The 15,531-nt window shown below is 46.0% G+C and overlaps 1 protein-coding gene across 1 annotated transcript; it reads left to right on the top strand.

Annotated features, from left to right (window-relative positions):
* Nucleotides 1-14,558: 14,558 nt before the first annotated feature.
* Nucleotides 14,559-14,867, top strand: LOC138979536 (acidic leucine-rich nuclear phosphoprotein 32 family member E-like). Its single transcript, XM_070352248.1, has one exon. The coding sequence runs from the start codon at nucleotides 14,559-14,561 to the stop codon at nucleotides 14,865-14,867; it is 309 nt and encodes a 102-aa protein (XP_070208349.1).
* Nucleotides 14,868-15,531: the final 664 nt, after the last annotated feature.

The raw sequence follows: 15,531 nt of genomic DNA, 5'->3' as shown, positions 1-15,531 counted from the left end.
ACACTTTTGCCATATTTAGAGTTGTTTGCACAGTAAATACAGCCGCGAAAAATAGCTCGCTTGAAACTGTCTTACATATCAATTCCTTTGTAATTTAAAAATTACAAAACACCATGAAAAATCATTATAGACGATCGCGAATCTGCTTATATCAATAATACATTACAAAAAGCTCTAAATATGTAAAAAAAAAAAATAATAAAAAAAATAAAAATAAAAAAATCGGTTTCTTTGCCAGACAAGGAAACTCAAGGCATCCTGTCAGGGAGAGAATGAGCCGAACTCATTTTGACCTGAGATCAGGATGATGTTTATCAAGAAAGAAATGAAAATTCCCGATCTTTACAAAGAATGAAATAAACTGTGTGATGTTTCCAGCTACAGTGGCAGTGGAGGCTGGTATAGAAGCCGATGAGACGTCCGGCAGAGTCAAGAGACAGGCAGGAGGGCCCCCGACCTTCAATGTAGAGATGCTTATGGTCATTGACTATGGGGTCTATGAGCTGTGAGTCTTTGTGTGTGTGTGTGTGTGTGTGTGTGCGTGCGTGCGTGTATGTGTGTGTGTGTGTGTGTGTGTGTGTACGTGTCTCTGTTTATGTGCGTGCGTGCGCGCGCATGTGTGTGTGTGTGCGTGCGCGCGCATGTGTGTGTGTGTGTGCTCTCAGACTGTCACCACTGATTCGTTCTCTTCTCAGCCTGTCCCTGTCCGCTTCGGCGTCCCACAAGGGTCTGTCCTCGGCCCTATCCTTTTCACCCTGTACACCCAACCCCTCTCCCTGGTCATCGAACGCCACGGCTTGAACTACAACTCCTTTGCCGATGACACGCAGCTCCAGAACAGCGCCAAGCCGGAGGACGTTGACCATCTCCTGGGATCCATCTCCAGTTGTTTCACTGACAACAAGAACTGGATGACCGAGAACAAGTTGAAGCTGAACAGTGAGAAGACGGAGGCCCTTCTCGTTGGAACACGACAGAAGATTGCTTCCCTCACTGTGACCGACCTCCAGCTGGATGACGCGACTGTTCCATTCTCCCCTGCTGTCAAGAGCCTTGGCGTCTTTCTCGACTCCACTCTCTCCATGCAGACACAAATCTCCTTCATCATCAAGACCTGCTTTTTCCACCTACGACGCATCGCCTCCATCCGTCGCTACCTCACCCACGACGCCTGTGTCAAGCTGGTTGTGTTCCTCATCTTCAGTCGTCTGGACTACTGCAACTCCCTTCTGGCTGGCCTCCCCGCCTCATCCATTCATGGCCTACAACGAGTCCAGAACGCTGCTGCCAGGCTGACGTTGAGGAAGACAAAGCGAGACCACATCACCCCCCTACTTCGCTCCTTGCACTGGCTCCCTGTCAACACCCGAATCTCCTACAAACTGTCCACTCTGGTCTGCAAGTGTCTGAACGACTCTGCTCCCGAGTACCTTCAATCCTCCCTGGACCTGTACACCCAGCCCTCCGACCGCCCCCTTCGTTCTGCTGCTGACTCACTCCGCCTTCACATCCCTCGCTCGAAACTCCCTGCCGCTTGAGCTTCGCCAGAGCCCCTCTCTTGACGCGTTCAAGAGTATGTTGAAGACTCAGTTCTTCCCGTAGCTGGCTGCGACTTTCATGTTCGACGTGATGTGTTGTGCCCCAAAAGACATTCTTGTGCTGTGCTCTGTGAGAGGTGTTTTCTTTGTGCTTAATATTATTTTGCTTGGACCTAGCTATTGATGTGTACATTGTTGTTAAACAGTTGTTTGTTGTATGTTTATCGGGGTTTGCTAGTGTGTGATAGGGTTCGTGTCCGTCTGTAGATGTTAGTTTCTTTGTTAGTCCTGTGTTGACAACTCTTCGACAAGCGCTTAGAACTGTACCCACGGAATACGCGCTATATAAGCTTCCTATTGATTGATTGATTGATTGATTGTGTGTGTGTGTGTGTGTGTGTGTGTGTGTGTGTGTGTGTGTGTGTGTGCGTGTGTGTGCGTGCATGTGTGTGTGTGTGTGTATGCATGCGTGTGTGTGTGTGTGTGTGTGTGTGTGTGTGTGTGTGTGTGTGTGTGAAGCCGGATATTGTAATATTATCTAGATTTATTCAGACCCGCTTGTTCTTGGAATGAAATAGAGCTGTTATTGGTGTTGACAAGGTTTAGTTTTAACTCATCCGCATGTTACGCACGTTTTGTGCAAGCCCGTAACTGTTAATATTGACAAAGTGTGTGCATTTTTAAAACATTTTTTGACAAGAAACATGAATTGTCAGGGTCACATATTACGTTATTTTTTGACTGTGTTGCTCAAACTAGGTACAGGGCCGGACTAGGCTAAGAGGAGGAGGGGGGTTGCCAGTGGTGGTCCAGGGGGATGTTCCCCCTGGCGGGGTCAAGGGGTAGAGCCCCTTGTGGGGGTCAGGGGGCGAAGCCCCCTGAAGCTGATGGGTAGGTCATATTCTGAGATAGGAAAATGGTCGCTCCTTGCATGAAACGGCATAAAATAAACAATAATAAAAAATGTTTTAAATAAGTGAGGTACATGTTTAGGATAGGGGGGGGGGGGGGTGCGCAACCCCCATAACCCCCCGGTAGTCCGGCCCTGAGGTATACAGTGTTTTGAAAGGAATGTACGTGTACTCAAAGATTGAATACCATGTACACAATATCACTGCACAGGCCTGTTCAGAGCAAACGTATTAACATTTTCAGATGGCTTCAGCGGACAAAAGGGCCGACGGAAGAGGCAAGGAAACAAGCCGCCATTGAGCGTATCACGGAGTACTACTCATTTGTTTTAAATGGCGTAAGTACACTTTTAATGTTAAATGTGTATGATCTTGTCATCACTTAGTCCTGTTATCTCATCAAGTGAGGTATGTGCTAGCCTGCATCTACGTAAGCAAGTCAAAGTAAGGAACTTCCGCAAGATAAACGAGGCATGAAAACAATATCCTTTCTGCTGCCTATAGATGTTACAATGTACTGTGTTCCAAACAATGAATCTGGGACTTTCTTATCTCACCTTGAAAGATTCATTGATCAATCCAAAACATTAATTTAGTCTTGAATGTGTTGTCCTTGTATTGATGAGTACAGAATTATTTTGATTTTTAACTTTGTTCATCTCACCCACGGTCACTTTGTTGTTTAGGTTATAATCCGTAAGTGTTTGTATGTAACCTTGTGCTTACAAGACAACGATATTTAATTCAAAAGACTCCAATATTTGAGCGAACAATTCAAAAACCATCTGTCTGTTCTGCACACTTGTTTGAAACTATTTTCAACAAATCGGTCTGTTTCAGATTGATTTGAGGTACGCTAGTATCCCAGCCAGTAACTATTCAATCGACGTCAGTTTTGCCGGCATCATCATTTTTGATGTGAGTATGCCATGGAAGGGATGTGTGTGTGTGTGTGTGTGTGTGTGTGTGTGTGTGTGTGTGTGTGTGTGTGTGTACATGCGTTTGTGCATGCGTGCGTGTGTGTGTGTGTTTTTGTGTGTGTGTGTGTGTGCATGCGTGCGTGCGTGCGTGCGTGCGTACGTACATACGTACGTACGTGCGTGTAAGCGGGTATGCGTGCGTGCGTGGTATCGTTTATCATTGATGTCCCCTTTAGGTTTAGAGGCCTGAAGAAAAAAATTCGATTGTGACAGACACAGCTTATTCACGACGGTTTCAAGAGGTCAACATGACATCAGGAATATGGCCGGAATTTTTTTAGTGAATGATTCCTGGTATTTTATCAAGGTAGGATTTAGTCTGATGGTCAGTATGAATGGTCACTGGTATTTCATCAAGTTAGGACTCTGTAGTCTGATGGTCAGTATGAATGGTCACTGGTGCGCAGAACCCACAAGACACGTACTGGTCAGGCGGCAAGCTGGCGGTCAACAGCCCACGTGACATGGTGGAGGCCTCGGACGCTCTGGAGGCCTTCCGGGCCTGGGCCTTGAAGCTCGGACCCAACCTGCCCCCCAGTGACCACGTCATGCTCTTCACTGGGTGGGTAGACCTTGTTGTTGTTGTTGTTGTTGGTGGTGGTGGTGGTGGTGTTGTTGTTGTTGTTGGTGGTGGTGGTGGTGGTGTTGTTGGTGGTGGTGTTGTTGTTGTTGTTGTTGTTGTTGTTGTTGTGACCCAACCTGCCCCCTGGGCACGTCATGCTTTTCACTGGGTCAGTGGATGTTGTTGTTGCTGTTGTTGTTGTTGTTGTTTGTTGTTGTTGTTGTTGTTGTTGTTGTTGTTCTGACCCAACCTGCCCCCTAGTGACCACGTCATGCTCTTCACTGCTCTTATCGTTTCTGTCGTCGTTGTCTTTCATTTTGAATATTTTTTTCCTCGATCTTTGAGTTTCTATTTCAGTGGAACCCCTTTTAAAACCTCAACAAATCTGATGATATCAGGTCTAAAACCTCAACAAATCTGATGATATCAGGTCTAAAACCTCAACAAATCTGCTGATATCAGGTCTAAAACCTCAACAAATCTGATGATATCAGGTCTAAAACCTCAACAAATCTGATGATATCAGGTCTACAACCTCAACAAATCTGATGATATCAGGTCTAAAACCTCAACAAATCTGATGATATCAGGTCTAAAACCTCAACAAATCTGATGATATCAGGTCTAAAACCTCAACAAATCTGATGATATCAGGTCTAAAACCTCAACAAATCTGATGATATCAGGTCTACAACCTCAACAAATCTGCTGATATCAGGTCTACAACCTCAACAAATCTGATGATATCAGGTCTAATATCTCAACAAATCTGATGATATCAGGTCTAAAACCTCAACAGGTCTTAAAAAAGAGGTCAATTTTCAGGGATTATAAACAAGACATGTGAAAAAGCAAGGTCTTAAAATGGAGGAAGTCTTAAATTGTGGGGTCTTAAAATGGAGGTGAACTCCACTGTACTACAAACAGAACGTTAATTTGCGAGACCTGTTTTCTTTTAAGTTTGATGACAACAATGTTAATTCATGAATATTCCTTGTGTGTGTGCAGTTTCAATCTGACGTACGGAGGGTCTGTTTCGAATGCAGGTAAACTGGAACTTCGCAGTTATCTCATTTATTTGTGTTGAAACAAGCAGAAACTGATGTGTTTGGTTGTTGTTGTTTTTGTGTGTGCAATATACTGCAGAGTCTGTGTTTTCAACCGTTCAAAGAATGTGTCGTAAGCAATTGTTTCCGAGTTATCGTCCTTGTTTTATTTTGTGCTTTGAGGAAATGTATTTTGTTGACTAGCAGACCAAGCCATTGAATGAAGGCAGCCATCAAGAGATTCGTCCATAGCATTGTCTCAAAACGAAAGTGATAAGAGTTGTCCGTCCCTGACATAGCCCGCGGCGCTGTCGGCGGGTAGTTCCGGTTGTTTTGTTTACGTCCAAATTGGCTGAACGAGAGAAGAAGATTAGTGGTGGAGGGAAACGTTACTGTATCTGCTGTTCAAACTACGCGGGTAAAGAAGTTGAAGGGCGGATTGTCATGCGGTTCCATTTTGCAAACACAAAACGGAACTACCTGCCGTTCCAGGGGCGCAACTCTGTCCGACTATCGCGTTAGTTTCGAGACAGTGCTATTGATACTTTCTTTCTTTATTTGGTGTTTAACGTCGTTTTCAACCACGAAGGTTATATCGCGACGGGGAAAGGGGGGGGGGGGAGATGGGATAGAGCCACTTGTTAATTGTTTCTTGTTCACAAAAGCACTAATCAAAAAAATGCTCCAGGGGCTTGCAACGTAGTACAATATATGACCTTACTGGGAGAATGCAAGTTTCCAGTACAAAGGACTTAACATTTCTTACATACTGCTTGACTAAAATCTTTGCAAACATTGACTATATTCTATACAAGAAACACTTAACAAGGGTAAAAGGAGAAACAGAATCCGTTAGTCGCCTCTTACGACATGCTGGGGAGCATCGGGTTAATTCTTCCCCCTAACCCGCGGGGGGGGGGGGGGGGGGGGGGATATTGATACGATACGACATCGACTTACCAATGAGAGAATAAAGTTGGTCATAGTGACTTAGTCATTAGCAGTGGAACACGACTTTTAAGGTCGCCGCCAGGATGTGCATGTATCGGTATCGAATGTTTTTAAGGAACAGTCAATTCGTAACTTGCGACACTTGATCGGCCAGAGGAAAGCGGGCTACGCACCAGTGCGGCAGTCATTTTGGGAACTGTAGATTCTCTAATCATTTGTTACTTTAATATTTTCACATGTCCCATCTTTTATAAATGGTTTGTTATCTGTGTAGATAATTCTCAAACCAGTAAACTCCCATTCGCTTGTGCGATCTTCTTCTTCTTCTTGTCGATCACACATATTATTTGGTGTGTATATGCGTGGTGCCATGGTTGTCTGGAGAGCACCAATGGCCGAGTACCTCCGTCTTCAGCTCTCCTGCTTGTGCGATAGAAAGATGAATCCGTTGTATTTGAAATACATTTCAGTGGATACCAGTATAATATTCTGACACTTCTGTATCTTCACCTATTGTGTTTTGCAGGTTTAGCTTACCTTGGATCAGTGTGCAACGACGACTACTATTTCTCCATCGTGGAAGAATACTTCGAATTTCGTACCGTCGCCATTGCCGCACACGAACTAGGCCACAGGTAAGAAGTCTGCAGCGCTAAAAGGGAGGTAGGGAGGGACTAGAGTTGGCATGCAAATGAGGCGGACGGTGGGGTCGGTGGGGGGGGGGGGGGAGGTTGTGTGTTAGGCGTTGGAGGAATCGAAGGAGGAAGGAGATACCCACACCCACATACACACACGCACGCACGCAGGCACGCACGCACTGGCACGCACGCACGCACGCACTGGCACGCACGCACGGGCACGCACGCACACACACACACACACACACACACACACATACACACACCCTCAGAGTTGTCATGAAAATAAGGTGAGAGCGGGGGTTGATTAGGCGTTCGGGGAATCGTAGGAGGAAGGACACACACACACACACACACACACACACACACACACACACACACACACACAGAGACACGGACACACACAAACACACGCGCACACACACACACACACGCACACGCACACACACACACTCAAACACACGTACACACACACGCGCACACACGGCACACACACACACACACACACACACACACACACACACACACACACACACACACACACACACACACACACACACACATTGGTTAGTTTATTAAATGTTGTATGTTTACCTACCATGACATTGCTGTCCTATTAATTTTTACTTCACTCCCTAAACGGTACGTACAGTCCAATCCTCAAGATTGTTTCCTTTGTCTTCCTGAATGTTTTGTTGTTTGTACTTTAAAAAAAAATATTGCGCTGTTTTTGTGTCTGTAGTCTTGGCTCTCGACACGACATGGACGGAAACACGTGTTTGGTCTTCGACCGTTATATCATGACGTCACGCTTCCGCTTCTCCAATGCTCGCACTGCGCAGAATCCTTGGAGGTTTTCTGACTGTTCTGTTGAGTATTTCACAGATTTCATCGATGATTTGATCAGGTGAGAGGGGGTAGGGGGTGCGCGTGTGGGGGAAGGGGGAGGGGGGGGGGCAAAGACTGACTGACTATTATGGTTTAACGTCCTCTTAGACCAACTGGTCTATATTGGGACAGGTATTGGTAATACGCTGAGGATATGGTGTGATACTTTGATTCGAACAAGCCCGCTGTGGCTGTCTTCTTCGACACACCAGCATTGGGTTTGTCTCGTCAAAGTATCGAAATACGATCATGATAATCAGAGACGAGAGATGATGCATGCGTGTCTTCGTGTTTTCCAAGCCCTGAGACTTTCGCTGTGAACGTGGGACCTTTTTCGTGCGCATGTGTGCACACGGGGGTGTTCGGACACCGAAGAGAGCCTGCACAAAGTTGACTCCGAGAAATAAATCTCTCGCCGAACGTGGGGATCGAACCCACGCTGACGGCGACCAACTGGCTACAAAGCCAGCGCGCTACCAACTGAGCTACGTCCCTGCACAGGGGCAAAGAGAGAGAGAGAGAGAGAGAGAGAGAGAGAGAGAGAGAGAGAGAGAGAGAGAGAGAGAGAATGTGTGTTTGTGTATGTGGGTGTCTGTGTGCATGTGTGTGCGTGTGTGTATGGTTGTGTGTATGTGTGTATGAGTGTGTGTGTGTGGCTGTGTGTGTGTGCGTGTGTGTATGGTTGTGTGTATGTGTGTATGAGTGTGTGTGTGTGTGTGTGGTTGTGTGTGTGGGTGTGTGTGTATGGTTGTGTGTGTGTCTGTGTGTGTGTGTGTGTGTGTGTGTGTGTGTGTGTGTTTGTAAGTGGGTGTGTGTGTATGTGTGCTTAATTACTTGTCTATAATAAAGGACATGATCGAATGTGACTAGGAAAGAGATACATACGTGTGAGGACATACATGGAAAATTGTACGTTTTTCTTTTCCCCAGGAACAACACCAACTGCCTGGTGACGAGTGGAGCCATCTCCAGCAACACGGAGATCAAGCCGTACCTCGTCTTCCAGCCTGGAGAGGTCTACCCAGGGGACCAGTTCTGTCAGCTCAGCGAGGGGCCTGAGTCCTACATCTGTAGGGTGAGTGCACTACTTTAGGCCAACTAAAAATATATGTTGTTTTTTTCCCGCCGACCCTAAAACCTTTTTTTTCATATTTAAAAAAACAACAATAACAAAAACACAACTTTTGGCACAAGGGAAGTAACCTGACGGAATTAAAAAAAACATTTTTTTTAAAAAGGCCGACCTACCGACCATATCTTTTTTGGTCATGTTATATAACCAACATATATTTTTGTTTGGCCTCAGATTGTCAGCTTTTGACAAATTGTAGAAGAGGTGTTTGTTTTCAGCTGACTGAAGCACTAACGTGTTACTATGTAACATACTCGCGTTATCTTAGAACCCGTCCGGAAAGAGTTAAGACCTGAAGCCTTATTATAATATACACAAATATAATTGAGATAGCTTGTTTATTTCAAGGCTTGTTATTCTCTCAAGTGCCAGGAGACTGGTTCTGCGTAACTCACACTTACTCTATTACACATGGTTAGCACATATATACATTTATAGCGCTTACTTTATTCCCTTTGTTTATCAGATCATACAAAAAAGTACACACTCACAAGTACATATCTGATATATGTGACCCTCCACCACGGAATGAGTCGCATGTCACCTTTGCATGATTTTCATATTTTTACATTTTCATAAAGAGTTTTTTTTATGCTCTATCCAGTGGTGAAAACCGTTTTAGAAAAGAGTTATAAGCCTGTGACTAAGGTGACCCACGCACTGTTACCAGACACTCCCCGGACTTATATTAAGCCTAGCGCAGAACCGCGCAAGGTGACATGCGACTCATTTCGTGGTGGAGGGTCACTTAATTATTTATCAGGTCGTAAAAGACCTCGGTCATTCTGCCATTAGTGCAGGTGGCTGATTACACCTAAACACGCATACACCTGGGTAGCGCGACTCTGTTGCTGCTAACTTTCCACTGTGAAGAAGCGACCCGAATTTTTCCAGCGATGGGACAATAAAGTTATGACAAAATGAAAGCTGTAAGAAATGGAAATTGTAATGCAATGTTACAGGCCCAGCATGCATACGGTTACGACGACACGTGTTACAGCGGGATCTCCTGTTACCGTTCCTACGACAACGACTGTGACCTCAAGCTCCCTCCGGATGGAATGGCCTGTGGTAACCGGAGAGTAAGTTAGATGGATGGTTTGATGGATGGATGGATGGATTGGTGAATGGGTGGGTGGATAAATGGATAGATAGGTGGTTGGATGGGTGGATGGATGGATGAGTGAATGGATGGATGAATAGATGGATGGGTGAATAGATAGATTGATGGATTGATAGATATAGACGGATTGATGGACGGGTTGATGGGTAGATGGATGGGGGAATTGGAAGATGGATGGATGGGTGTGTGAAGTGATCGATGAGTTGATAACTGACCAAATGAAACGAAAAGAAGATATTGGGGAATAGGTAATCAATGATGGTTGGAAAGATAGGTGAATGAAGAGGAGAAAAAAAGAAAAGGAAAATGCTTACACCTGTGCTCAAGGAATTTTCTCTGCACAGGAACATGGTTTCACTGACAAATTATTAGCAGGTGGTGCTCATTAGAATCAGGATTAGCATACATATTGTGTTAGAACCACAAACTCCTGACTGACCACAGCAGCTTGTTCTTGTCTTTGTTCCCAGTGGTGTGAGAATGGAACCTGTGTCTTTTCGGAATTGGCTCCTTCGGCAGTTGGTAAGTCACACTGTAGTCTACATTAAATGTGAGTTCAGTACAACTGCTGAAAGGCAAACTGTTGTTAAGGCCAAAAAAAAAATAGGTGTGGTTACGGTAACATAGCCACAAAAAAAAAATAGGGTAGGAAGGTAGGCAATCACTTCTTTTTTTTAACTTTTTTTTCTAATGTGTACAAATTAAACCTACTTGACAGGAAATAAGTGTGCGACTCGGGCGCTTTCGCTTTCATTGCGTTTTCTGCACTCGTTTTCTTGATTTTTTGTTTTGTTTTTTTGACAAATGTAATAAAAAGTTATAGGGTCGGCCCCTAAAAATAGTGTAGGTCGGGTTACCGTGACCACACCTATTTTTTTTTTAGGCCTAAGATCTTGTTTTCGAGAGAAAGTTAACATATTGCAGTTACGACGCATCGGACACAAACATTTTTTTTTTAAAGTTGCCTTTAGTTTTTTTTTTATAATCAAAAATCACAATCAAATCAAACTAACTTTATAATCTCACATAGACAAATTGTAGTGAATAATGATTCTGAAGAGAAACAATGTTTAGTATGATTCACCAAAAAGGGGGTCATTCAATTGAAATTGTTCACAAGTTTGACTTCCAACTTTGAAGAGATATAATCAAGTAACGATAGCTCCTGATGGTACCATTATGTGCAGATGACGATTGTCCGTTCGACGATGACGTCAGATGGCTGGTGAACGGTCAGAACTGCTCGGAGCGTGTGACGAAGTCTCGCCTGGAATGTTACGAGACTGCCTTCAGGGCGAGATGCTGCGGCTCCTGCGCTGCAGTCAAGAGAGATTTGCCAAGTGAGGCGACAAGGCTTATATCACTACTAATAATTATTAGAACTATCAACCAGGAAGCAGTCGATCCATCCATTAATCGATCAGTCAATCAATTAAAAATCTATCCGCGCATCTACTCTTGCAAAAATACAGCAGCATGGATAATTTGTGGTTTGGAAATTCGCCTACAAAGGCCGTGTATGGGTTACAGTAGGAAAACAAGCGTATTAACCTTTTTTTCTGTGGACGATCTTTGATAGTGTGTGTGTGTGTGTGTGTGTGTTGGGGAGGGGGGGGTCAACATATCTGAAAATTTGAAAATTTGTATCTCTTTAACTTTAATTCCTATAGCTTAGACTGTGGAACACAAAAATCTACCAACACGTCTAAAACATTTCTGTAAAAGTATAGATCGTTCCGTTGAATAGTTTGAAAATTAGCTTGACATGTTTCGATTCATCGCTTTGCTTATTTTTCATTCAATAATTTTGTAAGAAGTCAATCTAAAAGCAACGGGTTTTCGGATCGTATAATAATAAATAATAACGGGTATTAATATAGCGCCTTATCCGAAGTTCAAAGCGCGTATGCCGTGTGAGATGGAATGTTTTACACAATATCAATCAATATCAATATGAGGCTTATATCGCGCGTATTCCGTGGGTACAGTTCTAAGCGCAGGGATTTATTTTATTTTTATTTTCATTTTTATTTTATGCAATTTATATCGCGCACATATTCAAAGCGCAGGGATTTATTTATGCCGTGTGAGATGGAATTTTTTACACAATACATCACGCATTCACATCGACCAGCAGATCGCAGCCATTTCGGCGCATATCCTACTTTTCACGGCCTATTATTCCAAGTCACACGGGTATTTTGGTGGACATTTTTATCTTTGCCTATACAATTTTGCCAGGAAAGACCCTTTTGTCAATCGTGGGATCTTTAACGTGCACACCCCAATGTAGTGTACACGAAGGGACCTCGGTTTTTCGTCTCATCCGAAAGACTAGCACTTGAACCCACCACCTTGGTTAGGAAAGGGGGGAGAAAATTGCTAACGCCCTGACCCAGGGTCGAACTCGCAACCTCTCGCTTCCGAGCGCAAGTGCGTTACCACTCGGCCACCCAGTCCATATATCACGCATTCACATCGGCCAGTAGATCAACAGCCTATAGGCGCTGCATCCACCTTTCACGGCCTATTATTCCAAGTCACACGGGTATTTTGGTGGATATTTTTATCTACGCCCATACAATTTTGCCATTATACCATTATTCTCTATACATTGAAGCAAATGCACACCACATTTTAACACAAACATTTCTCTTTCAAGAATGTTGTGGTCAAATGACTTGAAGAGAAAAACGGTGTATGTTATGATAGCTCCTAGCCTTATTTATTACATTTTGGCTGTGGTTAACTCATGTATGCAATGTGGATTTTACAAACAGGTTGTGAATACGGCGACCGTGCCGACAACTGCGAGTCAGGCCTGTGTCCGCTCTACGCAAAGAACTACGCCAAGGAGAGTTGCTGCGATACATGCGCCTATTTTCTCTTCCGTACCACCACCACAACAACCACCACCACCACCACCCCTACCACTACCACCACACTTCCACCCACAACCACTACTACTACCACCGTTCCTCCTCCAACCACACCCAAGCTTGTTGTAACGACAGCACAAAGTACGACGCCAACTGTTCCGACCTCTGACATCATCACTACCGCTATAGCTGATGTCGCCAACGTCACTGGCTCTTCTGGGGTCAATGCGTCGTCAGACGTCGTCGTCAACGAGACGGATGACGTCACAACTCCGCTGAACGACGTCAACGCGACAGGGAATGGCGTCACCGGTGCCGGTGATGGTTCTTTGTCTTCTTCGACGCCTGCTTCTGTTACACCAGTGTCGGGAGGGTCCGGTCCGACGACATCGGCCTCAGCCTCTGCTGATCCCGGAAACACGATACCAGCCGGAGCGTCCACCCCTTCGGGTCAAACCACATCTCTCTCTCTCGGAACTCTACAACCAGACAACAATTCCTCGTCATCCTCAGGAAACGGAAGTGACGCTGCAGGGACTACGTCACAAAGTGGCATGACGTCAGATCCGGCCACCACACAGTCGAGCACGACTCCAACGACCCTGGAAGAGTGGGAGGACGGGATGACCTCCACCCTTGACCCCTTCAGGTGGTTCAACACAGGCCACGGCTGGAACTGGAGGAGTTGGTTTCACACCCAGCCCTACCCGCCTGAAGAACCAGAGGAAGTGTATCACTACAGAGGAGGAAGAAGAGGAGGGTGGGGAGGAGGAGGAGGGGGTACTTTACGGGGGGACCTCACATCGGATACCCAACCCTTGATCCTGCTTTCACCACCGCATCAAACGGCGGAGGAGGAGGAGGAAATGGAGGGGGAAGAGGAGGAAGGGGATACTTCACCGGCCAGCCTCCTTACTTTGGACAATCCACCGCGGATCCTACTTTCACTTCTGATCCAAACGAAGGAGGGGGAGGAAGAGGAGATGGAGGAGGGGGATTTAGAGGAGGAGGAAGAGGAGATGGAGGAGGGGGATATGGAAGAGGAGGAAGAAGAGATGGAGGAGGGGGATTTGGAGGAGGAGGAAGAGGAGGTGGAGGAGGGGGATATGGAGGAAGAAGAGGAGGCAGCGGAAGAGGAGGTGGGGGGAGAGGTGGAGGAGGTAGAGACGGAGAGGGAAGAGGATACTTCACTCCATACTTCGGCCTCTCAACGATTGATCCTTCCCTTCATCCCGGCCCCAACGGCGACTACGGAGGAGGAGGAGGAGGAGGAGGAGGAGGAGGAGGAGGGTGGACTAGAAGAGGAGATAACGGAGGAAACCCGGGTGGTAGAGGGGGCTGGGCTCACGAAGAAGTAGAAACAGAAGCAGAGGAAGAAGTAGTCCCGCAGGGCAGAGGCAACTACCACGGACTCGGGCCGAATCCTGACATCTTCTTCCCAAACCCTTCGCCAACTTCAGACCCTGGAGGCCATCTTCCTACAAGGTCCAACTACCCTCACTACGCCAGTCCAGAGAGCGAGAATGGGGAAAGTGGCAGCCAAAGCAATGGGGGAGGCGGACAATCGGGTGGGGGCGGCGGAGGTATCGCTTGGAGTAGTGACAGCTTAGGAGGAAGAGGGGGAGGAGGAGGAGGAGGAGGATTTAGATGGAGGGGTAATCGAGGAGGAGGAGGAGGAGGAACGGAAGGAGGAGCAGGAGGGACGGGAGGAGGAGGAGGAGGAGGAGGAGGGTATTTCTTGTGGAGGGGAGATGGACAGGGAGGGATAAGAAGTGGAACAAGAAACAACAATGGTGGCGGCACAGGAACCGAAAACGGTGGATTAGGTGGTGGTACGCCTGGGGGAGGGACAGGAATCGGAGGAGGAGGAGGAGGAGGAGGAGGAGGAGGAGGAGGAGTTGGGACCAATAATGGGGGAGGTGGTGGAGGAGGGGGAATTGGGACCAATAATGGAGGAGGTAGTGGAACAGGTGGAGGGGGAGGAGGAGGATGGGGAATTGGGACCAATAATGGGGGAGGTGGTGGAACAGGTGGAGGAGGGGGAATTGGGACCAATAATGGGGGAGGTGGTGGAACAGGTGGAGGAGGGGGAATTGGGACCAATAATGGGGGAGGTGGTGGAACAGGTGGGGGAGGAACGAGAGGAGGAGGCAACGGAGGAAATGCAGGAGGACAGGGCAGGAACGGAGGGGCCGGAGGAGGAGGAGGAAGAAGAATAGGAGGAGGAAGAAGAATAGGAGGAGGAAGAAGAATAGGAGGAGGAGGAGGGATTTTAACGACTGCAGACCTAACGTCAAGCAGCAGTTCGGAAGGTGAGAATGGAACCGCAAGTTAATAGTGTTATCGCCACTTAGATTTCAATTTACCACCACCCTATGTCATACGGATGTTGATCCAATTGAAGTCTTCTTTGGGCTAAGTTATTGATACGAAAAATGGAGATAGGCAAATGAAAGAAGAATATGACAATTAATGTGCTACTGCTTTGCAATTTGCTTTCCGTACAACAGGCAAAAGCCAAACGAGTCAAAACAACAAACTGAGTCTTTCGGGCTTCGCAACGAGGGGACAGTTTGTGATTGTGCTTTTTGGTGATAAACAGGATGTTTCTAATTAAAGCTTGAATATGATTAACCAGAACGTATACATGTGTGTAGCCGAAGTTAGCGTGTGTTTGAGTTTTATTTCGTTAAACTTCCCTGCCCACGAAGCAATCTAGCAAAAGGAACACACATTTTGACAGATACCGTCTTTCTTTCTTTATTTGGTGTTTAACATCGTTTTCAACCATTCAAGGTTATATCGCGACGGGGGAAGGGGGAGATGGGATAGGGGAAAGGGGGGAGATGGGATAGAGCCACTTGTTAATTGTTTCTTGTTCAC

Source organism: Littorina saxatilis, linkage group LG11 (assembly GCF_037325665.1).
Source record: "Littorina saxatilis isolate snail1 linkage group LG11, US_GU_Lsax_2.0, whole genome shotgun sequence".
Taxonomy (NCBI): Eukaryota; Metazoa; Mollusca; class Gastropoda; order Littorinimorpha; family Littorinidae; genus Littorina; species Littorina saxatilis.
The sequence above is the reverse complement of the archived record's forward strand: the minus strand, read 5'-3'. Positions and strand labels throughout refer to the sequence as shown.